General features: G+C 43.4%; 1 protein-coding gene across 1 annotated transcript in view; it reads left to right on the forward strand.

The window, feature by feature from the left end:
- The window catches only part of LOC126183873 (D-beta-hydroxybutyrate dehydrogenase, mitochondrial-like), a 261,931-nt gene that overhangs the window by 155,237 nt on the left and 79,245 nt on the right, over positions 1–27,449 (forward strand). Inside the window, exon 2 of the mRNA XM_049926167.1 lies at positions 15,228–15,311. Coding sequence (XP_049782124.1) covers positions 15,228–15,311 — 84 coding nt within the window. The remainder of the gene's footprint in view (positions 1–15,227; positions 15,312–27,449) is intronic.

The following is a 27,449-nucleotide window of genomic DNA, read 5'->3' on the forward strand; positions in this document are numbered from 1 at the left end:
TCAGCCTTGTGCAAATTTTCCGATCTGACGTCAGTTCGGAAGTTTGTGTGTCAATTTCGCTCGTTATTTGTTCAAACAGCTACTCATTTGGTCTCGTGAGGGTACGTTCCAGACTTTCCCACTACAAAAAAAGTTAATATTGACACGGGGATTCCAATCTGCTAGTATGCATCAATGACTTTCGCAGTAAAGTTAGTTGTTAAAAAATTCTCTATGCTGATTATAACAACATTATAGTCACTGAGAAAACGAGAGGAAGCAAATTAAATCCTCAAGAAAATATGGAAATGGTTTATATGAATTAAAAGTTAAATTGAACATAAAGAAAACAACTGCAGTTTAAGTAAGAAAAGGGCATAGCTGGGCTCAGGTCGTTGATCGTTAATTAACGAAGTTAACTTTTCGAATAAAGGATTAACTTTTAAGTTAATCTTAGAAAACGGTCTCTTTAACTTCCGTTAATTTTCTTTGAATGTGTTAATGGTGAATTAGGAGTACTGTTTATGACAACAACAACGCTACGATCATGTAGGTGTGTGGTTACGTCGGGTATCGCGTGATTGATGTAAGGTACTATCCAGTGCCGGCCGCGGTGGTCTCGCGGTTCTAGGCGCACAGTCCGGAACCGCGCGACTGCTACGGTCGCAGGTTCGAATCCTGCCTCGGGCATGGATGTGTGTGATGTCCTTAGGTTAGTTAGGTTTAAGTAGTTCTAAGTTCTAGGGGACTGATGACCTCAGAAGTTAAGTCCCATAGTGCTCAGAGCCATTTGAACCATTTTTACTATCCAGTGCGAGCGAGACTAACTGGGTGTTGGCTGTTTATTGTTGTTTGTTTACTGAGTTCGCATTAATTACTACTTTCTGTTAGTGATCTGACTGTGGAAACGAAATAATGGAATCGGATTCTAGCTATAAAGAGAAACCTAGTAGAAAGACGTCTGTAAAATGTAAAGCTCAGGGTCTAGTCAAAATGCAGCTGGACATCAAATCAAAAGACTCATTCAAGGATGCGGCATTTCTTGGGGAACAAGTTTCAGTAAATTTATTTATTAAGTATAATACCTATATATCCCCGAGTGCTGCAGTCAAATGACTTTTTTCTGTGGGCAAAGACATTTGTCTCCTAAACGAGCCTCGCTCTCGGATGAAAACCTTAACATATTGATGTTCCTGAAGGGAAATATGCATCTTATGTAAGTTACTATCGGATTCTAGTGTATTTTGACTCTTCCGTGATTTAACATTGATAACTAAATAATTATATAAACTTTTATTTAAACAACGGTGAAACGTTTGATTCACTTGTTCATTTCACTACACCCGTAACATAATGTTTCCTATTACGTGTTAACTCTTAACTTTAGCTTCTGATGAATCTCCTGTGAGTAACGCTTTAACGGAGTTAACTTTTTTGGTAACAGTTTGACGATTAGCGAAGTTAACTTTTTGATTAACGCTGCCATTCTGTGGAAAATGGATTGATGCTCAGCGAGGTGGTGTGAACATAAAAAGATTTGACAAACAAAATCCCATCGGTTTGCTGTGCCCTTAGTCCTGTGATCAGTGTGTATGAGCCAATGCGTTTTACTTACATGCAGTTCATACTTAATTCTTAGTCATGTAATTCTTTTCTGGACGATAAATCCATCGAATATAACTAAAACTTTCAAGTTACAGGAAAGGGTCAAGAGAAAAACAACAAAAAATAGTAACTGGGCTCATTGTAAAGACCTGTTCAAAATATATAAATTTTAACTACTCCACGTGAAAACATTTACCAGTCAGTTACGAACATAAAAACTAATCTGGATAATTACTGCACCATAGATCAGTACGTAGACGGCACTTACACTTATCAAGAAAGACTAAAAACAAACTCATAAAGCATTTTCTGCCAAGGAATAAAATTGTTCTGTAAATTGCTCAAGGAGATCAAACAGATAAGCAAAACAAAGCACGCTGTACATGCTAGACAGTGTAAGATTACTTACGTAATACAGGATAGGGGTTTGGTACAAACATAATGCAAGTAAACAAAAATAAAGTATCTGCCATTTCACAACACACTATTACTCTGTACCTTCTTCTAGAGACATTACATCAACTTTATAGTGGATAATGCTAATTTCTTATCCACTGTCTGAGCTCGGGCTGCTTATTATGGATGTATGCTGTCACAGGTTTTCAGGCTGGCAACTGGAAAGTTCCGGTACACAAAATGTAAACCAAATACCTACTCATGGTCCTGACGACAGTTGATAATGTCATGGTGTACCATTATGAAATAACATTGTTTAGTATGTGCGCTGACCAGTGTTGAAAAGGGAATGAACATGGTTACACCAGCTGTTTACATTATTAAATAATTTATTCGCAAGAATATATAAACAAAACTGTATTGTACATTAACGATAAACCGAAAGAGGCTGAACTGGTTTGAACAGTATGGCCTCGTGTTCGGAAGGATGGATTCTCTTATATCTATCTAGCCATCCTGTTTTAAGTCGTGCGCGGTTTCTCTTAATTACTTCAAGGAAATGTTGGGATGGTTCCTACTATAAGCCCACGGCCGACTGCTAGTCCCATCTCTGTCAAATCTGAAGTATAAATATATAAATTATGTAAATTATGTCTTTTTTGTTTCTCATGCTCTAATGACATGGCATGTCCAATATCCTTGTAGAAGTGATCCACGGATGAATCCTACTGTTACTACCACTGCAACTAGTGTTGCTACGAGAGGACTTAAAGGCAGTACTTACACACTCGAATCTTGCCACCAATCTATTATTGCTAGGCGTTTTGGCATTTAGAGCCCTGTGGATCGATTCTGGATATAGATACGATCACAATGCTTGGGCGTCTGTTTGATAGTGGAGGTTCGAACATTGTCGTGACTGTAATAAAGACAACTTTTATATTTACCTATCTGGATTCTCAACAATGGACTCTTTACGCTCACAATATAACTTACCAACAATCCCAGGAACTCTATATGCATCCGAATTTAATATGTAATGCACTTACCAGAGTGGAAATGTGTTTTGTATTAATAAGTATGTATTAATAAGTATGTATCTAAAAGCTGTACAGTTACTTGAAACATGGAACTTAGGGAAGGCAGGATTTGGCGTGGACGGGGCCTTACTCAGTTACCGTTGGTTGCTCAGTTTTTCTTAAAATCACGTACACTTTATTTGAAACTAATTGCAAATGAAGTTGACAATAAGGAACAATTATCAGATTTGACTATTAAGACACAATGTCTAATAAAAAAATTCTTAAACAAGTTGCACTCACGGCTGAAGGCCTTATTGACCAGAAATTCAAATTATTTGGCGGCTGAAGGCCTGTATAGAAAATTCTGACGAACAGTTAAACTTCTCTAAGATATACTATAATATTTATTTTTTTAAAAAACACAATCTTCAAATTTTCACTATTAAGAGACAATATCTAATTAAAAATTCTGCAAATAATTTGCATTCACGGCTGAAGGCGTTATTGACCAGAAATTCAATTATTTGCGGCTGAAGGCCCCAATAGTTACAACTCACAAAACAATTTAATGGCTGAAGGCCTGAATAACAGTTCTTAAGAACAGTTCAACTTCTCCAAGAGACACTAAAATATTTTAAAAAACCACAATCATCACAATGTGATCAAACCAAGAGAGAAGTGGGCCTCAGACAGTGCTCCAAGGATCGGTATGGGAAAAGTCACTCAAGTTCGTAACCGACGAGACAGGCAGCCAAGAGTTGTATTCACTTAACCAGATGGCAACTCAAACTAGTGACAGTTTAAACGTTGACCAACACTCTTGCAAAATCTGCGTAACGTCTGGTAACCAACACAACGATGGAATAACCCTGACAAGGCGGAACTGGCGGACAGCACTGCGTCCTCAGAATCCGGTGTTTAGAACATCCAGAAGCAGAAGGGACCACTAGGACGAAAGTAGTCCAAAAGGACAAAATATCCGAACGACAATCGAGGAAGCTGTCGAACTACATGCCTTACAGGACAGCAGCGGCGAGGTGAGGAAAGGTACACTGCCGCGGAAATACGCTAACCTCCAGGACAGGTAACTGGGGCGTTAGCGGCCACTAGGCCGAAAAATACCGCTGGTTGAACTTCGTGAATAAACACGAGGAATTCAATGATTAATAATAAGAAGTGGAGGATGGCTAATTAATTTCGCCAGCTCCAAACACTGCTCTTCGTCTCAGCGACCCTGTGAGCAGCAACGCACGAACAAACGGCACGATCTCAAAATAGTGGAGGTTTCGCTACTGGGTTAATGTTCACTCAACTCAAACGTCCTGGGTCCGGCGGACAACGATGTGGCGCTCGCAATTACAGCCCCTCGACCAGGCAGTGCCTGCGTGCCGCCAGCACGTCCTCGCGCGGCCGCACCTCCCTCCACCTCGGTCTAACCGAACTACCGACACACCCGACCCGGAAAACACTTGACGTCTTTCCAAAGATAGTACCACGGTATTAGATATCGATAAACGCTGCTGCTGGCACTCGCAGACAGACATCGCTAGCGAGCGTAGTGGTGCCAGTAAACACAAGAAGACGAGACGCCACTATCCCTATTACACGATGCCAACCTACCAACGGCACCAACGCGAGCCGCACACGGAGGAGGTTCGAACATTGTCGTGACTGTAATAAAGACAACTGTTTTACCTTTCTGGACTCTCAACAACGGACTCTTTACGCTCACAATATAACTTACCAGCATATCCCGGGAACTCCAAATGGCTCTGAGCACTATGGGACGCAACTGCTGTGGTCATAAGTCCCCTAGAACTTAGAACTACTTAAACCTAACTAACCTAAAGACATCACACACATCCATGCCCGAGGCAGGATTCGAACCTGCGACCGTAGCGGTCGTGCGGTTCCAGACTGTAGCGCCTTTAACCGCTCGGCCACTCCGGCCGGCCCGGGAACTCCATATGCATTCGAACTTAATACGCAAGACACTTACCAGAGTGCAATGTGTTTTGTATTCGAACGTAATAAGTATCTATCTAAAAGCTATTCAGTTACTGTCAGTTTAAGGAAATATGGTATCCACTACACAAGTTCAATTAAAAACAAATCAAGGACGCCCTTTTGGACAGGGAGATATTACAGAACTATAAGATACAAAAACTTACTCAAAGCTTCCATAACCCATTACAACGTTGATATGTCTTAATTTCAAGGGTTAATCTCATGCGTAAACAGGTAAATGTTATTGTTTACTCTCTATTTGACTGTTATTTTTTACCGAACAAATTATAAAACTGACATTCATATTTCTTTGGCTTTCTGTAGTAATTATGCGACGCAACATTTGAAACGTACATCTGGAGCAGATTTCTCTGGCAGAAACTTCGCTTGTACTCGTATACCAGCGCTTGACAACGATGTTGTCACAACAGGTCTGTTCCACGGACGAAGAAGTAAACAGCGCCTCACTCTGGTCGTAAAAACGCCAGCTGGTGAACAACTCCCACAAATCTTACAACTCCGGGCGTACTACACTGAACTCCAAAGAAACTGGTATAGGCATGCGTATTCAAATGCAGAGATATGTAAACAGCAGAATACGGTGCTGCGGTCGGCAAAGCTTGTATAAGACAACAAGTGTCTCGCGCAGTTGTTAGATCGTTTACTGCTGCTACAATGTCCAGTTATCAAGGTTTAAGTGAGTTTGAACGTGGTGTTATAGTCGGCCACAACCAATGGGACACAACATCTCCGAGTGTGCCGTGAATAACAGGGAAACGGTAAAACATCAAATCTCCGATATCGCTGTAGCCAGAAAAAGATCCTGCAAGAACGGGACCATTTACGACTGAACGTGACAGAAGTGCAACCCTTCAGCAAATTGCTGCGGATTTCGATGCTGGGAGATTAAAAAGTGTCAGCGTGCGAACCATTCAACGAAACATCATCGATATGGGCTTTCGGAGCTGAAGATCCACACGGTATCCGTATGACTGCACGACACAAAGCTTTACGCCTATCCGGAGCCCGTCAACACCGATGCTGGACTACTGATGACTGGAAACATGTTGCCTGGCCGGACGAGTCTCGTTTCAAATTGTATCGAGTGGATGGACGTATACGGGTATGGAGACAACCTCATGAATCCATGGACACTGCATGTCATCAGGGGACTGTTCCAGCTGATGGAGGCTCTGTAATGGTGTGGGGCTTGTCCAGTTGGACTGATACGTCTAGATAAGACTCTGACAGGTGATACGTACGTAAGAATCCTGTCTGGTCACCTGTATCCATTCATGTTCACTGTGCATTCCGACGGACTTGCGCAATTCCAGCAAGACAATGCGACACGCCACACATCCAGAATTGCTACAGAGTGACTCCAGAAACACTCTTCTGAGTTTAAACACTTCAGCTGGCCGCCAAACTCCCCAGAAATGAACATTATTGAGTTTATCTGGGATGCCTTGCAACATGCTGTTCAGTAGAGATCTCCACCCACTCGTACTCGGATTTATGGACAGCCCTGCAGGATTCATGGTGTCAGTTCCCTCCAGCACTACTTCAGATATTAGTCGAGTCCATGCCACGTCGTGTTGTGGCACTTCTACGTGCTCGCGGGGGCCCTACACGATATTAAACAGATGTACCAGTTTGTTTGGCTCTTCAGTGTCGTCTTGTACGAATACAGCCATGCTTTCCTACACAAAATCATGTTAGATTCCCTCACGCTTACTTGGCAAATTTGAGCACGTTCCCTGTTTCCAGGGAAACAAAATGACGAGACTGTACATTTGAACCAAGGACAACGTCAAAGATCATCGACAGGTACTGTTCGGAACTTCCTCCACATACTCTGGGCGTTTCCAGACGATGTTACGAATGCTGATAGTTGAGCAGCAAGGGAGTTCGAAACATGAGTCTAACATCATTTTCGAGAGGAGACTGCCAAAATATTCGTGTACAATACACGTTACAAAAGACTTCTGTGAAGAAATATGTTTACTCTTGGTGAAATATAAACTGGGTTGTTCATTTGTAGTTTAAGTGCGTGTAATAACTTTTTACACATTGCTGAACTCTCAGTCCCGTTGGGTACGATCTGCGTACAGCTCGACTGTTTACTTTGTGTCCCTAATGTATTCTCCATACTGAAGTAGGATATATCATTTGTCTTGTTTTTGTAAAAGACTCTTTTAGAGTAACCAGTACCCGATACACACGAATCACGCAGACAGTCGTAATCTACATTTCGTCTGTGCTTCTCATACCAGTCTAGCAACTGTACATAACTGTTTCTTCCTTGCTTGGCGTGTCGCATTTCCTTCACTGAATATGGAATCGAGAATGTCTACATAACACAATAAACGGTTTTACCTTCAAAATATATCTCCTAATTTCTAAATATTGTAATTTCTCCGAAATTTCTCATCGATTTTCCCAAAGACTGCGTTCTAATATCATCTCGTCCACTGTATCGATGTTCTCATCTCTGGTTGAACTTTTTTGATGCCTATCACATGGGTTTCCTACACAATTTAAATTCAGGTGATAATTTCTTAGCTAATTGAAATAAAGGAACTGATTCCTCATAAGCCTCACCACATTCGGAGTAATTTCCGTTGAAGATAGACTCTCGAAAATGAACAATTTTATGGCGGCACAGTATTACAGTTTTTCCATGAAAACGAAATACAAAAAATTATAAATGCCCGTATAAGCAATACTATTTCGAAGATCAAGTAAACACTTGATTAATATCAGATTGCAAAATGCACCAATATAACAATAACAATATTTAATTGATACAAACGCAATCTCAAGAACTTGTACCTTGTGCTCGTATGCCTTTTGTACAGTGCTACGTACCTTTTGTATGACCTAGGTGTGCAAATGTAGTGAGGCAGTACAACTGGACCTGAATCTACAGCTACTTGCTATTGATGTAAATGTATGGTGTTGGGTGTCCGATGTTCCATACCAGTGTCTGCTATATGATAAAACCGTCATACGAGTCAGGCATTATCTTGAACAGGCATGACGGAAGCAACAGAAATGAGTGGAAAGAAATAACTTAGTGGTCCTGTGACAGTCACTTTAATTTATGCCACATCAAGCATTTGGATCTTAGCTCAACGTCCGTAATTTGTGGCGTTTCCTAACATTTGAGGTCAATAATCAATTAAATTCTTAGTCTTCATACTGTTACATCATAAATTCATTTTCGTTGAATTTATCAATAAAAACTGATGAATTACACCGGACACAGTCCATTCCAGGAGTCTGGTCTGAGGGTTGACTTATACTGGCATAGTGTTCTATGTACAAAGCAATAAGTCTAAACATGTCTTCATATAATTACATTTATTACGTAAACACAGTCGACAAGCAGTCACAACACCAACAGTCATCGGCCATGGTTTTCCAGTGATGCCATCCTAACTTCGATGGGCAGTAACAAAAATGCACGTACTGTCGGCCACACGACCTACCTCATTGTTAACTCACTCTGAACTGCCTGTTCAGACCTCTCAAAAATCTGTTTATGAACATGCCTCTCCCCACTAGTTTAAGGGATGTGAATTTACGAAAACGAAGTACAAGCACAGGATGGCCAGTATTATTTTTATTTATGTCATACACACACACACACACACACACACACACACACACACACATATATATATATATATATATATATATATATATATATATACTCCTGGAAATTGAAATAAGAACACCGTGAATTCATTGTCCCAGGAAGGGGAAACTTTATTGACACATTCCTGGGGTCAGATACATCACATGATCACACTGACAGAACCACAGGCACATAGACACAGGCAACAGAGCATGCACAATGTCGGCACTAGTACAGTGTATATCCACCTTTCGCAGCAGTGCAGGCTGCTATTCTCCCATGGAGACGATCGTAGAGATGCTGGATGTAGTCCTGTGGAACGGCTTGCCATGCCATTTCCACCTGGCGCCTCAGTTGGACCAGCGTTCGTGCTGGACGTGCAGACCGCGTGAGACGACGCTTCATCCAGTCCCAAACATGCTCAATGGGGGACAGATCCGGAGATCTTGCTGGCCAGGGTAGTTGACTTACACCTTCTAGAGCACGTTGGGTGGCACGGGACACATGCGGACGTGCATTGTCCTGTTGGAACAGCAAGTTCCCTTGCCGGTCTAGGAATGGTACAACGATGGGTTCGATGACGGTTTGGATGTACCGTGCACTATTCAGTGTCCCCTCGACGATCACCAGTGGTGTACGGCCAGTGTAGGAGATCGCTCCCCACACCATGATGCCGGGTGTTGGTCCTGTGTGCCTCGGTCGTATGCAGTCCTGATTGTGGCGCTCACCTGCACGGCGCCAAACACGCATACGACCATCATTGGCACCAAGGCAGAAGCGACTCTCATCGCTGAAGACGACACGTCTCCATTCGTCCCTCCATTCACGCCTGTCGCGACACCACTGGAGGCGGGCTGCACGATGTTGGGGCGTGAGCGGAAGACGGCCTAACGGTGTGCGGGACCGTAGCCCAGCTTGATGGAGACGGTTGCGAATGGTCCTCGCCGATACCCCAGGAGCAACAGTGTCCCTAATTTGCTGGGAAGTGGCGGTGCGGCCCCCTACGGCACTGCGTAGGATACTACGGTCTTGGCGTGCATCCGTGCGTCGCTGCGGTCCGGTCCCAGGTCGACGGGCACGTGCACCTTCCGCCGACCACTGGCGACAACATCGATGTACTGTGGAGACCTCACGCCCCACGTGTTGAGCAATTCGGCGGTACGTCCACCCGGCCTCCCGCATGCCCACTATACGCCCTCGCTCAAAGTCCGTCAATTGAACATACGGTTCACGTCCACGCTGTCGCGGCATGCTACCGGTGTTAAAGACTGCGATGGAGCTCCGTATGCCACGGCAAACTGGCTGACACTGACGGCGGCGGTGCACAAATGCTGCGCAGCTAGCGCCATTCGACGGCCAACACCGCGGTTCCTGGTGTGTCCGCTGTGCCGTGCGTGTGATCGTTGCTTGTACAAAATGGCTCTGAGCACTATGCGACTTAACTTCTGAGGTCATCAGTCGCCTAGAACTTAGAACTAATTAAACCTAACTAACCTAAGGACATCACACACATCCATGCCCGAGGCAGGATTCGAACCTGCGACCGTAGCGGTCACGCGGTTCCAGACTGAAGCGCCTTTAACCGCACGGCCACACCGGCCGGCTTTGCTTGTACAGCCCTCTCGCAGTGTCCGGAGCAAGTATGGTGGGTCTGACACACCGGTGTCAATGTGTTCTTTTTTCCATTTCCAGGAGTGTATATATTGTGAAGCGAAATTTGCACACTCTGGCTTCGCAGCGCGACTCCTCACATGCCTGCGATGAAAAAATGTCTGTAACAAAATTTCGTCCGGGGAGTACATCCGGCAGAAAAAGGACGTTAAAGAGTGGAAATCTGGCAACACTCTAACCACATGTATGGTAACTACCTCATGTTCTTTGTGCTGTACAGTTGTTGCAGTGGATAGAATTTTGGGTAAGCATGCAGGAGGTCGAGGGTAGGGGCGCATACTTTTTATTTGCTAATCTCATTCTGACATTTCATACTGTTATATAAACCGTTTCTCAGGTCACATGTATCCTAAATTTACAGCATTTTGTAACGCTGAACATAAAAAATACGTGGTTACACAAATAAGAAATAGACAGTTGAAACAAATGACCTGTCATATAACAGAATAACTACACAAAAACAATATCAATTTCGAAATGCTAAAAACGAAGCACAGCACAATAGCACACCATCTACTTCTAATTTATACTACATGTAACGTGAGCGCTCAGATGTCGCACATTAGCAACCAGCGACAATAATAATGTCCATAATAACAACCGCATTACCTTCACAACAGAATACGTTGCCCTCAGAAAAACAGATGCTCAAAGCGACTTCACTGCACGTCCAAACATCGCGTAACCCGCAGGAACATACAGCTCTGACCCTTTGCAACAGAGCTCCGTCCACAGTAACGAGAGCAGCCCGAGCACGTGCTACCAATTCTCCCACATTCGTCGGCAGAGTGGAGTGCACGTGCTCCTTCAGGTGTCCCCACAGGAAGAAAGGCAGGGTATTTAGGTCAGGTGAACGCGGTGGCCATACAGCTGGACCTCCACGACTGAGCCTTTTCCCTGGAAATTTTCTGTCCAAATACTGTCGCACATTAATTCCAGCATGTGGAGGTGCACCATCGTGTTGGAACCGTATCCTCTGCCGAACGTGTAGTGAAACATCTTCCACCGCATCAGGCAGATAGTTTGAGAGGAATGCGTGATACCTTCGTGCAGTCAACTGATCAGGCAACATGGAAGGGCCCGAACACCTGTCGCCCAATATTCCGGTCCAGACGTCGATACCAAAATGAACACGGTCGCGGGTGACGTGCAGGTTAACCTCACATCAATGGTGGGCATTGTGCATATTGAAGACAACCTCACGAGTGACTGCTGCTTCGTCCAACCATATTACGGTGTGCACGAAGTCATCGTTGGCTTCCTGTTCTTGTCAGAACCGTAAGCAGAATTGCATCCACTGATGGAAATCTGCAGGATGCAGGTGTTGTGTGAAAGCATAATGACAGGGTTGCATCCCACGCTCGTGCAGCATGTTACCGACCGTGCGTTGCGAGACACGCAGCTGCCCTGCTACGCTACATGTACTTCGCTGAGGTTCTCGGTGTATGAGCTCTGGAACAGCTTCCTCAGTAGCTGCAGTATGGCGAGTCCGTGGACGACCTCTGTCATTCGGTGGCGGAAGGAGACAACTTGACTCCCGAAGGCGCGGATCCAGATGACGGAACGCATTTTTATCTGAACGGCGTCGACAAGGATATCTAGCAGCATAATCAAGAGTGGCAATACCAGCCCAGTTATCAGATGCACCGAGGACCAGAAGCACATCCATATATATATATATATATATATATATATATATATATATATATATATATATATATATATATATATATATATATATAGTTTGTTTATGCCGTACGTCTGCCACACTGGTTTACAGGTTTACAATGGGAAAATTCGATACGTCTACTCATGTACATTGGTCGGCCGCTGTGGATGAGCGGTTCTAGACGCTTCAGTCCGGAACTGCGCTGCTGCTACGGTCGCAGGTTCGAATCCTGCCTCGGGCATGGATGTGTCTGATGTCCTTAGGTTAGTTAGGTTTAAGTAGTTCTAAGCCTAGGGGACTGATGACCTCAGACGCTATGTCCCATAGTGCTCAGAGCCATTTGAACCATTTTGAACTCATGTACATTGGAGTGTTTCACGGGCACGTTACTCCGCTCGCAACTAGTCCCTGTCTGGTGGACAGCGCATACAGTATAAACACGCCGCCAGTCCTGCGCGCTGTTCCATCTAACACGCATTACCCCTCTAAAATATATTATTCTGCACGATTCATCCCGACACCGCTAATTGTGAAATGTTCGGTTTCGAATTACACTGTTTCCCTAATGGTAAGAGATATGATGTTTCCACAATCCCATTGACAGAGTAATAATAATAATAATAATAATAATAATGGATCATGGTGATAACACATACAAATAGTAACCGAGTTTGGACATTATTCTCATAGTACGTTGCTAGTCCTACTTGTAATGCAAGGCCCTAACGAAATGTAGTGAACCTGAATGAGGCAAGAATAATAGTTTGTACTAATCTATGGGACCATTGGAGGAGGATGCAAAGAAAACAGGTTTCGCATTTAGTAGATGAAGTGGTGTGAATAAATTCACGCCCACAGTGTGGAAAGCGCTTCTTTCAAAGCCGACCAACCTTCCATTTCTACGATTGTAGTATGTAACTGCAAATGTTTTCTAGAGGACCCGCTGCAATCGCTGTTGACGATTAAGATGCCAGATAACGTACCACCTGGACTACATTTACCAGATAAAAAATATACACCTCAATCCAGGGTCGAACCATTGACCTACTGCATGCTAACCCAAGACACTATCCACAGCACAAACTGTAGAGCAGAACTAACATGTGCTGACAGAGGTAGTTACCATACATGTAGTTACAGTGTTGCCAGATTTCCACTGTGTAACATCCTTTCTCTGCCAGATGTACTCGCCGGACGAAGTTTTGTGACAGATATTTTTTTTTTTCGCTGGCGTGTGAGAAGTCGCGCTGCGAAGCCCGAGTGCGCGAATTTCGCTTCAACCTGTATATATTAGCTTTTGCATACACGTGTTTGCACTTTGTATATTAAATTAATCATAATATAGATTAACGTGGTAGCAACAATTATTGAACCATCAATTCCATACACAAATCGTTCTACAAGCTTAGCAAAATAAAATAAATGGAATTATTACGAAATTTGAGACAACTGTAAAATAATGTACAAAATATATCTTCTTAAAAGAAATATTGGCTGATATCAAAACTGGTCTTAGATTTTGCCAGTTTGTAATATTTCAGAAGTTATAAAGAATTTAAAATTATGATTAATATTCTATTAATATTATCTCACCCGATTCACTTGCGTTGCAGTTGTACATGTAAAACATGATATTTTGTTTTCTAGCATTGGCTGAATGAAAATTACTTTTTAAGACGGTCGTTTAACTGAATTTCACTATTGCATCATAAATGCTCACCTTGATACTTCACACTATTTTGCAATTATGCAAAGGAATAGATCGCCTATGAAACCTATTATCCTATTATGATTTTTTAGTTATTTTAGATCCTCAATTTATGGTACCAAAGTATGGGGTGATGAATTTAACTGGCTCTAACATTCGAATTGTGGACTTCTTACATGAATCCAAAGTTACAATTCAGAAGGATAAAATGGTCTCCATGGAATCAGTAAGCAATCAGCAACGTTGTACTGCTGTTATAAACATGTATTATGTATAGAAAAATATCATTTTTCTGATATAAATTTAGATTAGATCAAAGAATCCGTTGCTACTGATTGTGATCGACTTTGCTTTAATAATCGATAGTCGACTATGAAATTATTTCACAAAATACATCTACAGAACACTGCAGAAGGGCACTAATTACAGAGAATCTTCTACAGAGCACACGTTAGTCTATATTCTTAAATTACCTACCGAACGAGAAGGTGTAATGGTTAACGCTACTGTTCTGTTCGAATATACTTAATGGACATACTCTTCGGGTCAATATGACAATATCTGTTGAAATTAAGCACGGAATGGACAATAAATTGCTAAAAACTCTATTACTAAAAAAGTAGAGCAATTAATAATCTCTACGTGCAGCTGCGTACAACTTTTTACTAATAATATTTTTATCACGGTGTTCTTTTACATAATACATTTATATTGTAAAGTACAAGAATGACGGAACCATGATGTATGGCACATAACAATTCAACACACTATTCTTATTCGTTGCTTATAGTATGGTGATGTGAAGTTCCTAAATACGTCAGCTACAATTTCCATGCAACGTCTTTACTGTCATTGTTTGATGGGCAGAATTTACAGGGCCCGTGTGTTACGGTTTTACCTGTTTTTGCACACTTGAAGACTGAAATAATAGTTTTAGGTTGTGGGATATTCTCTACAATTCTCAGTGACTTACCAGTCTTAGAAGATTTGTTTTGATGCATTATGTCGCTTTGTGAGTGGTTTTTTGTATTATTGTAAGTCTATTCTCCTTGTCAATTTGCATCTACTTAAGTCCCCAAAACGTAAGTATTATATGCAGAAACGTCCAAATGTGGTACGAAATTATCATTCATCATCAATTTGTCTTTGTTTGCAGGTATAAGTACTTGTTAGGTAATGGCTAATTTCTTTTCGTCGTAATTCAAGATCATTTCTGGCCTCTATTGCTGATTTGGCCAGCTTCGGCATAGCACTCGTAAGGACTACAAGTACGACGTTTTTGTTTTTATTTATAATGTTATTGACCACAGTAGTGTAATCCGTGAGGTACAATCAGCTGTGAGTTGTCCTATTTGTTTTTTACAATCTAATCTTCGGATTGTTTTTCCACAATAGTAATCACGGTTGTTGCTCGTGGCTTCAGGATTTTACGTTTACAATATTCGGTCTGTAATGCAGATAAACATGATTTTAACATTAAGCGCTGCGGAAAATATGTTATTGAATTAAATTACTCACTTTGTGTTCCAGGTTTCAGCAGCGGGCAAGGTTGTAGTCATCACAGGTTGTGAATCGAGAATTGGATACGCCCTTGCTAAACGCCTCGACGAGCTGGTAAGCATTAAAAACCAAGACGATAAATTTTTACTTTTAAATTGATGTGCCTATTTTACTAGTTCAAATTCAAGGAAGTAACCTAACTTTAGTTGCGTTTCCACATAATTAACACCGGTGTTGATACATTTAGTGAGCTCCGGTACACACCTTTCTTTATTTCACCGAAATAGAAGTATTCCACTTGCTTTCTCAAAATCTATTGCTACCTCTTAGACATGGTTGTTTCCGCAAATGGATTTTTGTACACGTATTCTTAGGGTTCACCAATAGAGTAGGTTCAAATGGCTCTGAGCACTATGAGACTTAACTGCTGAGGTCATGAGTCCCCTGGAACTTAAAACTACTTAAACCTAACTAACCTAAGGACATCACACTCATCCATGCCCGAGGCAGGATTCGAACCTGCGACCGTAGCGGTCGCGCTGTTCCACACTGTAGCGCCTAGAACCGCTCGGCACCAGTAGAATAAGAAATAACATGGTTTATTGGAATCCTGCATAAAACTAAACTGTTTTCAGAAAAAAATGTGTAGCATTTCTTTCTGAACGTCACTCGTAATATAAAACATTTTACACCACCATGATTATTGACTATGAACGACCTGTGTTAGAGTTCAGAGATAACATGTCCAAATTCTTTGGTCATAAACTGAATTGAAGAATTGAAAAGAAACTGTAGCTGGAAAATTCCGAAATCAGATCGACGATTACGTCTTCTGGCCGTAAACATGCTTCAATGGTTTCCTCACTATTAAAGTCTTGTTCCAGAACTAGCTCTTCGTTGAGATCTTCAGATTCATGCCGGTATAAAAGACTACCACATTTTCGGTGCCTGAGCAGGAATGCTGGAGAATGAAGGAAGAAGGGAGAGACAGATTTAATGTCCCATCGACGGCAAAGCCATTAGAGATGAAATGCAAGGTCGGATTAAGCAAGAATGGATAAGCAAATCGGTTGTGTCCGTTTCAAATGAGCCATCCCGGCATATACTTTAATAGATTTAGGGCGACCACAGGCAGCCTAAGGCTGGATGGCCGGGTGATTTGAATTGCTGTTCTGAATACGAGTGGAGCGTCTTTCCACTGCACCGTATCATTCCACGTCTTTCCACTGCACCGTCTCACTCTGTTGATTCAGAGCGATGGGCTTCGGAGACTCCTAGAGTAGTAATTATGTTTCCACATTTCAACAGCTAAACTTCTGTACATTTGCAATGAATTTACGTAATACTCGATGTGACGGGAAGACGGTGCGCGTGGAACTAATGAAGAAAGTTGGCAAGATGACGTCGTTACTTACCTCAGGTGATTTAGGGAGCCACGCGACTACGGCACGGGGGTGCTGTGCGCTGCTTGTATCGATATACACTCCTGGAAATTGAAATAAGAACTCCGTGAATTCATTGTCCCAGGAAGGGGAAACTTTATTGACACATCACATGATCACACTGACAGAACCACAGGCACATAGACACAGGCAACAGAGCATGCACAATGTCGGCACTAGTACAGTGTATATCCACCTTTCGCAGCAGTGCAGGCTGCTATTCTCCCATGGAGACGATCGTAGAGATGCTGGATGTAGTCCTGTGGAACGGCTTGCCATGCCATTTCCACCTGGCGCCTCAGTTGGACCAGCGTTCGTGCTGGACGTGCAGACCGCGTGAGACGACGCTTCATCCAGTCCCAAACATGCTCAATGGGGAACAGATCCGGAGATCTTACTGGCCAGGGTAGTTGACTTACACCTTCTAGAGCACGTTGGGTGGCACGGGATACATGCGGACGTGCATTGTCCTGTTGGAACAGCAGGTTCCCTTGCCGGTCTAGGAATGGTAGAACGATGGGTTCGATGACGGTTTGGATGTACCGTGCACTATTCAGTGTCCCCTCGACGATCACCAGTGGTGTACGGCCAGTGTAGGAGATCGCTCCCCACACCATGATGCCGGGTGTTGGCCCTGTGTGCCTCGGTCGTGTGTAGTCCTGATTGTGGCGCTCACCTGCACGGCGCCAAACACGCATACGACCATCATTGGCACCAAGGCGGAAGCGACTCTCATCGCTGAAGACGACACGTCTCCATTCGTCCCTCCATTCACGCCTGTCGCGACACCACTGGAGGCGGGCTGCACGATGTTGGGGCGTGAGCGGAAGACGGCCTAACGGTGTGCGGGACCGTAGCCCAGCTTCATGGAGACGGTTGCGAATGGTCCTCGCCGATACCCCAGGAGCAACAGTGTCCCTAATTTGCTGGGAAGTGGCGGTGCGGTCCCCTACGGCACTGCGTAGGATGCTACGGTCTTGGCGTGCATCCGTGCGTCGCTGCGGTCCGGTCCCAGGTCGACGGGCACGTGCACCTTCCGCCGACCACTGGCGACAACATCGATGTACTGTGGAGACCTCACACCCCACGTGTTGAGCAATTCGGCGGTACGTCCACCCGGCCTCCCGCATGCCCACTATACGCCCTCGCTCAAAGTCCGTCAACTGCACATACGGTTCACGTCCACGCTGTCGCGGCATGCTACCAGTGTTAAAGACTGCGATGGAGCTCCGTATGCCACGGCAAACTGGCTGACACTGACGGCGGCGGTGCACAAATGCTGCGCAGCTAGCGCCATTCGACGGCCAACACCGCGGTTCCTGGTGTGTCCGCTGTGCCGTGCGTGTGATCATTGCTTGTACAGCCCTCTCGCAGTGTCCGGAGCAAGTATGGTGGGTCTGACACACCGGTGTCAATGTGTTCTTTTTTCCATTTCCAGGAGTGTACATGTAAACGGAGCAAGTAGTATTGATTCTGTGTGCAACTGGCACTGACCATAGAAAGAGTGGGCCTATTTCAAAATTTATTCCCTAGTTTCCTAAGGTTTCGTCGTTTTAGTATGTTTTGTGATTATTTGATGCTTGCGGCACTTATGCTCCACAGTTCAATAATTTGTCTCATAATATGAGCCTTTTCATTAGTGTCATTTAGTATTTCCAAATTTAGGAGTGTGTCACTATTCTTGTCCCGCCATAAACACCAAGAGAACTCTAGAAGTCTTACCACATTAAGCTAAGCCAACTGAGAGTACAAATAGTTGATTTTGTTAAAGAATAAATTTCGTACATACCCCAGCTCTAGTAGGTGACTAAAGCCATGGGACAGCAATACGCCCATATACAGATGGCAGGGCGTACACAGGACAGTGCGACGGCGGAGCTATCATTTGTGATTCATGTAAATAGGTGTCCGACGTGATTAAGGCCGCACCAGACTTTGGACGAGGAATGGTAGTTGGAGCTAGACGCATGGGACATTCCACTTCGGAAATCTTTAGCGAATTCAATATTCCGAGATTCACAGTTTCAAGAGTGTGCCGAGAATACCAAATTTCAGGCATTATCTCTCACCACAGACAATGCAGTCGCCGACGAGCTTCACTAAACGACCGAGAGCAGCTGCGTTTGCGTTCAGTTGTCATTGATAACCGACAAGCAACACTGCTTCAATTAACCTCAGAAATGAGTGTGGGAACTATGATGAACGTATCCATTAGGACAGTGTGACGAAATTTGGCGTTAATTGGCTGTGGCAGCAGAAGACCGACGTGAGTGCCTTTGCCAACTGCACGACATGGTTTGCAGCGCCTCTCCTTGGCTCGTATCCGTATCGATTGGACCCTTCACAATTGGGAAACCGTGGTCTGGTCAGATGAGTCCTAATTTCACTTGATAAGAGCTGACGGTAGGATTCGAGTGTGACACAGACCACTCGACTCCATGAACCCAAGTTGTCAATAAGGCAGAGTGCAAGCTGGTGGTGTCTCCGGAATGATGTGGCCTGACTAGGTTCTATGATCCCAATGAACCGATACCGCCGGCCGGAGTAGCCGAGCGTTTCTAGGCGCTACAGTCTGGAGCTGCGCGTCCGCTACGGTCGCAGGTTCGAATCCTGCCTCGGGCATGGATGTGTGTGATGTCCTTAGGTTAGTTAGGTTTAAGTAGTTCTAGGGGACTGCTGACCTCAGATGTTAAGTCTCACAGTGTTCAGAGCCATTTGAGCCATTTTTTTGAACCGATACTTTCCTGTAAGTGCTTATGTTCGGCTACTTGGAGACCATTTACAGCCATTCGTGCACTTAATGTTCCGAAACAATGATGGAATTGTTATGGTCGGCAGTGCGCCATATCGTCAGGCACAGTGGTTCTCGATTGTTTGGAAGAACATTGTGGACAATTTGACCGAATGGTTTGGCCACCGACATCTCCCGACATGAATCCCATCGAACATTTATTGGACCTAATCGAGAGGTCAGTCCACGCACAAAATACTGCACCGGCAAATTGTTATAGAGACAGCATCGCTCACTATATCTGCAGAGGACTTGCAACGACTTTTCGAGTTACCACGTCGGGCTGCTGCACCACGCCAGGGAAAAGGAGGTCCGACTCCATATTAAGAGGCACCCCATGGCAATGTATTACTGGCTGGTGTCGTTCCCGACTAAAAGTAGTCGATTGTCATTGTGAGAGCACAAAATCGGCATTCATATTTTATTTAACGTGGTGCCCCCTTCTTTTCTGTTAAAATTATTATAGTGTTTCTAAATCTCTATGACATGCATGATGAGACGTTGTTTTTGCTGAAACGCTCGCCTCGTTGAATTTTGTTTCGTGGTTTCCGTCTCGAAACCTATTTCACTACGGCCGATTTGTAAGTTTGTCCTAGGAAGTAGTTCGCTTTGTATTCGGCTAAACTGTTTTAATATTTCTTTCCATCGTTTCATTGTATACTTTCCCACAATTAAAAGGAATTTTACACACTCTAGCTGTCGCTAATGGATATCGCACATCTTTCGCCTTTCTCATCTCTACGTTCTACCAGATCAATACTTTCCCAATGCGATGCGTAATCCTGATAATAAAAGTTAGGAAAACTTTCCCAGTTGGCGGCTGTTGTTCCTCATTAGATGTGGCTTTCTCTCTTCTTCGACGGAGTACTCGATCCCCCAACATATTGGACGTATCATTTTGCTTGAAAGGCATCGTAAGTGATTCATTTTATCTTGTAAATAAACCGGTTCGCAAATTTTACTAGCCCCATCCACCAAGGTTCTAATCTCACCACTTTTATGCCTGGGGTGATGGTTGGATTCCTTATAGATTCCTTATCTACGGTTAATGTTTCTTTATCCATTGGGTCAGAGAAAATCTTTGGAAGAAAGAACAAGGGTCTCTTACGTACACCTTTGCTCTAAATTAGTGCGAGATGCATTTGTCTCCTGAGTGTCCTTTCAGCAGCCCATCAGGAAGGGCCACGGAAGACCTGTATCAATCCCTATCTCGTAGTGTAGCTGTTCTTAACCTTAAGCTGAGACACGTGCTAGCCAGTCCGATTCCCCAGGATCGTATTTCCACTCCTGTTCTAAAGTGAAATCTGGCTCTTACGGTAAACTCGAAAGACAGAACGCAGGACACCTATAAAATCCGCCAGGCACGTCTGGAGAACCCGCTCCCTTCCCTCACCCCCAAACTTTAGCTCTTTTCCATCGGCATTTACTGTCCTGTAGCACATCTGAGGATCTCAGAACGCTAGTCTAGACTCCCCATACATTAGAATTTACTTTCCAAGACTACTTTCCCTGATATTGTTATTCGTTTTGACACACCACGTCCGACGAGCTTAGAAATTTTTTTAATGCTTGTCTCATCGTTTGATGTGGCGTAACAAGGTTGAACCACTATTCAGTGCAGTTATTTTTGTTGTGACAATCCCTTTTCATTATTAGCTGCGCAAGATAATAAAAAGAAAAAAACGATGGACTGATTCGTCAAAAAGTAAGAAATAAAATATACTAGCTGGGTTACCCGGCTTCGTTCAGGGAGTTGATATGAGATTGTGAGGTAGTTGGAATAAAAGCATAAAATTTAAAGTATAAGAGGTAAATTTTTTTTATTGAAAACATACTATAACTATTTACAACACTTGTTAAAGTATAAGAGATATAAAAATTTTTTTGAAAACATATTCTAACCATTTACAATACTTGTTTACAAACAACATTTTTCATTTTGTTATCCGAGGTATACAGGGTGGTCCATGTATTGTGACCGGGCCAAATATCTCACGAAATATGCGTCAAACGAAAAATTTACAAAGAACGAAACTTGTCTAGCTTGAAGGGGGAAACCAGATGGCGCTATGGTTGGCCCGCTAGATGGCGCTGTCATAAAATGTTCAAATGTGTGTGAAATCTTATGGGACTTAACTGCTCAGGTTATCAGTCCCTACGGACAAACACACACACCCATGCCCGAGGGAGGACTCGAACCTTCGCCGGGACCAGCCGCACAGTCCATGACTGTAGCGCCCGAGACCGCTCGGCTAATCCCGCGCGGCGGTAGCGATGAAGTGGGGATTTTCCCGTGCGATCATTTCAAGAGTGTATCGTGAATATCAGGATTCTGGTAAAACATCAAATCTCCGACATCGCTGCGGCCGGAAAAAGATCCTGCAAGAATGGGACCAATGACAACTGAAGAGAATCGTTCAAAGTGACAGAAGTATAACCCTTCCGCAAATTGCTGCAGATTTCAGTGCTGGGCCATCAACAAGTGTCAGCGTGTGAACCGTTCAACGAAACATAATCGATATGGGTATTCGGAGCCAAAGACCCACTCGTGTCCCCTTGACGACTGCACGACACAAAGCTTTACCCCTCGCCTGGGCCCGTCAACCCTGACATTGGGCTGTTGCCTAGCCGGACGAGTCTCGTTTCAAATTTTGTCGATCGGATGGACGTTTACGGGTATGGAGACAACCGCATGAATCCATGGATCCTGCAAGTCAACAGGGGATTGTTCAAGTTCGTGGAGACTCTGTAATGGTGTGGGGTGTAGGCAGTTGGAGTGATATGGGACCCATGATACCCCTAGATACGACTCTGACAGGTGACACGTACGTAAGTATCCTGTCTGACCATCTGCATCCATTCATGTCCGTCGTCCATTCCGAAGGACTTGGACAATTACAGCACGAGAACGCGACACCCCACACGTCCAGAATTGTTACAGAGTGGCTCCAGGAACACTCTTCTGAGGTTAAACACTTCCGCTGGCCACTAAACACAACAGACACGACCATTATTAGGCTGTTTGGGATGCCTTGCAACGTGCTGTTGAGAAGAGATCTCCACCCCTTGTACTCTCAAGGATTTATGGACAGCCCTGCAGGATTCATGGTGTCAGTTCCCTGCAGCACTACTTCTAAAATTAGTTGAGTCCATGCCACGTCGTGTTGCGGCACTTTTGCGTGCTCGCAGGTGCCCTACGCGATATTAGGCAGGTGTACCAGTTTTTTTTGGCACTTCAATGTAGAAATTCTTTAGGGAAGTTCACACTTTCTTCAACGTTTACCATCGTGTCGATCGTTTTGTATGTTCTCTCTTCTCCGGGACTTTTGTTCTGAATATTAAAGGTGATATCGTCGACAATATTATTTTTAGTCGCCAAAATGCGCTTTCAAATAACCAGTCCGGATTAGGATAGTTGTGAACAATATCTGGATAAATTTGGTCGATGAGTTCATTTTCGGCAATGGCTTGTTGCAGAAATCACTGTTGAGTTTAATGGGGCTGGTCTTCAGGTCAGTAGGGTATGTGCCTTCACCTGTTTGTAAAAGTTGTTGAGCAAAATGTGCTGTTGTTTCATCTTTCGATAGATCAACTCTCATATTTTTCGTTAGTCGCAGTGTTTGTACGTGTGGCCAGAGATGTGATTTTTTTTAAAAGCGTGCGTTGATCTCGTCTGCTGGCGTTGACTTGGGGATAACTGGAAGTGTTTGTCGAAAATCTCCAGAGATTACAAGTAGAGCCGCTTCCATCACTTCAGAGTTTCCTCGCAAGTTTTGTAATTATCGGTCCATGGCTTCGAGTGATTTTTGTGTGACATTGTGCATTCGTCCCAGATGATAATTTTGGGTTACTTTAGGATTCATCCCGTCCAGATTCTCTTGAGATTTTACGTACCGAGATCTGTTCTTCGACTATATTCAATGGCAGTTGTAGGGCGTAATGGGCAGTTTGTCCTCCTTCTATAAGTGTGGGATCAATGCCAAATGATGCCAGTGCAAGTGCGAATAATTCCGCCAGTGTTGTTGTCGATCTGGTCCATTGTAACGTTGTAAAGTTCCTTTTGATTGTTATTTAGGAGTGGTTTGTTGTGAGCAATGTATTAAAGTAGTACGTTGATGTCGTAACTTTTCTCCTTTGTAATTTCGAAGTTTAGCACACTGATAGCATCTTTCCGTGGTGCTTGCATCCCAAGTTGTACTAAGGCCTGGTTGTTTATTGCTAAACATTTATCTTCTAGGCGAATGAGTGTTTCATAGAAGATGGCGTCGTTGAATTCGATGGCTAGTTCAGGAAGAGCTTGTCGGATTAGGTACAGTATGTCATCACACATACTCTCCTTGAAGGAGTCCCATAGCTGTTTCGGATTCGAAAGGTTACATGTTGTTATAATTATGGCGAATAAGTGTCTCGTTTGTTCAGCTGAGGCTGTGAGTGAGGCTTCTTGTAGTGTTAATTTCCAGTGGTTGCCGTTTTCCAGTAGTCCTAAGCATTTGCATGCATCTCTGTACGTCTCGTATAGGTAACCGTCAACAGTCTTGAGATCGTAAAACTTGTTGGTCCCCGTATTTCGTGTAGCAACAGACGGAGATAGAAACATTCGGCGTTGTTCTGATGTTCGGTGTATACTCGGCCCAGTACGCCAGTTCTCATGATCCTGGATGATCTTCCACTGGAATTCCTTGTTTTCGTCGTTGAAAAGTTTTTCTTGTCGTGTTCCACGTATAATAGGTAGGGACGTCGACATATAGTAAGGTTTTCGCGAATGGATCCGTTTGGCATAGCTGGAAAAAAGCTGTTTAATGTTGTATTTTGAGGTGGACGCTTGCAGTTTTTCTGGCAGTGTCTTTTGTGAAGCAAACTCTCTGTCCATTGTGCAAATGTACTGCCAGATGTTGCACAACTAGTTCGCGTTCGTATATGGGAAAGTCGAAAATCCGCCACGCTTCTTCTATACTGGTGATGTATCTACCAATTTCACTGTACTTGGCTATCTGAAATACTGCCGTGTCACTGCCTTTGTTCACATACTTACAGACATATTTGATGGATTTCAATGAATTGCAGTATTCTACGTTTACCAAGTGTATAAGTATGAAACCGAAATTTCCCTAAAGATGTGCTAGCCGTCTGTGTAGGGCCCGTTAGACTGTGTCTGCAGCGCCACCTGCTTCCCGCAACGGCTGACGAAAAATGTCAACACACAGTGACCCAAGTTCCATACATCAGTATCTGTTACAAACACGTAAACATGTTGACTTTTGTCCTTACGAACTACGATTTGCGGACAGCATTGGTTTTCTATTATCATTTGAAGAAAACTGCTGCAGAATCGCATTGAATGCTTGTCAACGCTTTTGGCGGACATGCTCTTGGGTAAACACAGTGTTTCGAGCGGTTTAAAAAATTCAGAAGTGGTGATTTTGACGTGAGAAACGACGAGCGCTGGAAACCACCGAAAAAGTTCGAAGACAACGAATTGCAGGCCCTATTGGATGAAAATGCGACTAAACTCAACAGGAACTCGCAGAGCAATTGAATGTGACGCAGAAAGCTTCTTCTCTTCGGTTGAAAGCTATGAGAAAGGTGCAGAAAGTGGGAAAATGAGTTCTGCATGGACCGAGTGAAAGACGGCAAGCAAAACGGAAGACCACTTGTGAAATGCTGCTCGCCAGATACAAAAGAAAGTCGTTCCTCCATCGAATAGTGACAGCTGATGAAAATGGATATACTTTGAGAATCCTAAACGTCGTAAATCGTGGGTGAATCCAGGCAAACCATCGACATCCACTGCGAGACCAATCGCTTTAACAAGAAGACAATGCTGTGTGTTTGGTGGGATCAGAAGGGACTCCTATATTATGAGCTGCTAAAACATGGTAAACTGTTAACACTGAGAGCTACCAACAGCAAATGATCGATTTAAATCGAGCATTACGTGAAAAACGACCGGAATTTGGAAAAAGACAACACAAAGTCATATTGCTCCATGATCACGCCCCATCACACACAGAAAACCCGGTTAGGGAAACGATCGAGGCGTTCAGTTGGGAAATACTAGGGCATGCGGCTTGTTATCCTGACTTGGATCCGTCCGATTATCATCTATTTACACCACTGGGATACGCTCTCGTTGAACAACGCTACAATTCGTACGAAAATGTACGAAACTGGCTCGCTGACTGATTCACTTCAAAAGAACTGTTGTGTTTTTGTGTATGTGACATTCACAGCCTGACGGACAGATGGGAGAAATGTATAAATAGCAATGGAGATTATTTTGAATAAAATATTGTTTATCAGTTTCAAAACACAGACATGTAGTTATTGCAACCAAATTTCGGTTTCATACTTCTACACCTGGTATGCGTGCTTGAACATTTTGGAAAGTAGTGTGTTATATGGTACTACCTATTAATTACCTATTTCCAATTCCTCGCTGCTTCGTATTCCTATTTTTGCTGTGAAGCTACCGTTTTTGGCTGATCGTCTTCTGTATTTGGGGTAGCCATCAACTCCGGTTTGTGTGTCGTCCAAGTATGGTTTTGGGTACGTTTTTGTACTTTTTCCATTACTCATACATGGCGGATTGGTGTTTAATGGTCCACATGGTCCGTGAATCATGTTTTTCACAACTACGTTGTACAATTCCGAATCTTCTTGCGGATTGAGAAATTCATCTTGGATGTTTTTGTCGATATCCGTGGGATGAATTCTGTCGTGTAGTCATATGAGACTGTGTGAGTGAGGCAGTCCTCGTTTTTACCATCCGATTGTGTACGTCCACCATCTAACGGTTCCAAAGATGACTTCAATAAACCTCATTCGTTTTCGTCGGACAACTCGGTCTATTATGTGGTGTCAATGCATGGGAACTTGTCCGTATCTTAGTTGTTCTTTGGTTTCTGGGCACGACGATTTGCATGTGCATGATATGAAGAGATCAGTCCGTCCATATTTTCATATGTAGGTCATGGAATCTTCAATGTGTTCGTACATGTACATTGGACTTCCAGTGTATGATGAGGGTAAGATTACCATTGTTCCAATATCGTCAATATTTCCGTCATTTACGATTGGTTCTCGAAGATGGATGTGTTCTTCTTTTCGTAGTTTCTTATGGTTTAGTCTTAAGCAAAGCATCCGTTCCGCTTCTGTTTTTGCATACATACCTACCAGGAATTGATGGAATAAACGTCCTCTCCGTGCAGAAATACTAATGGATATCAGAGGGCATCATACGAACGATGTGTCTCTGCAATGCGTTGTAGTCCTTCTCTTCTTGGTCGTACAATTATGTCACGGCTTGTGTTTTCATTGTCCACAATTACGATGGCGACTTCGTCTATCTGAGGTGCATCAAATCGACGTTCTTGTTCTACAGGTGGTCTTTTGTCGGTTCGGATTATAATTTTATAGTCCTCAGAAATCATTCGGTCTAGTGAATCAGTTGATTGTATTTGAGTAACACCTTCCGTACATCTTGAACTGCTTCTCGTCTCAATCCATTTATATTTTTGAATTGTTGATCAGTTTCTGTTTCTTCACTTCCGATGAAATATGCTAGCAGAAATTTATGGTCTTCGTTGGGTAGTGGTAGTAATGATCCAGTGTTGTGATAGATTTGTCCTTGGATGGAAAAAACATAATCGAAATCATCTTTGTTAGTGTAGATCGGACTGACAGCGAAAGAAGTTATTTGGAAATGAGCGTTGTACGCTTTTATAATTTGAAGGAAGTGTTTTGATTCTAGAGTTTCCCCGATCATGTAATGTGAAAATTCTTGCGGAGGTGCTTCCAGTGGTGGTAATCGAATTATTCCATTCACGCAACAGAATCCTGGTGTTTCTCTGCTGAATTTTTTCGCGTTGCAGAATTGGCAGTTGTTATCTATGTTTCCGATTACGATGTGTTTGTGTTCGTTATATTCTTTCGTTGGGTCGTAGTGGAATGTTTCATTTGTTAGGTTGCACTGTTTACTTGTCCTCGTCAGCGCTTCTCACAGGGTGATACTTTCATGGC

This window comes from Schistocerca cancellata, chromosome 4 (assembly GCF_023864275.1).
Source record: "Schistocerca cancellata isolate TAMUIC-IGC-003103 chromosome 4, iqSchCanc2.1, whole genome shotgun sequence".
Lineage (NCBI taxonomy): Eukaryota > Metazoa > Arthropoda > Insecta > Orthoptera > Acrididae > Schistocerca > Schistocerca cancellata.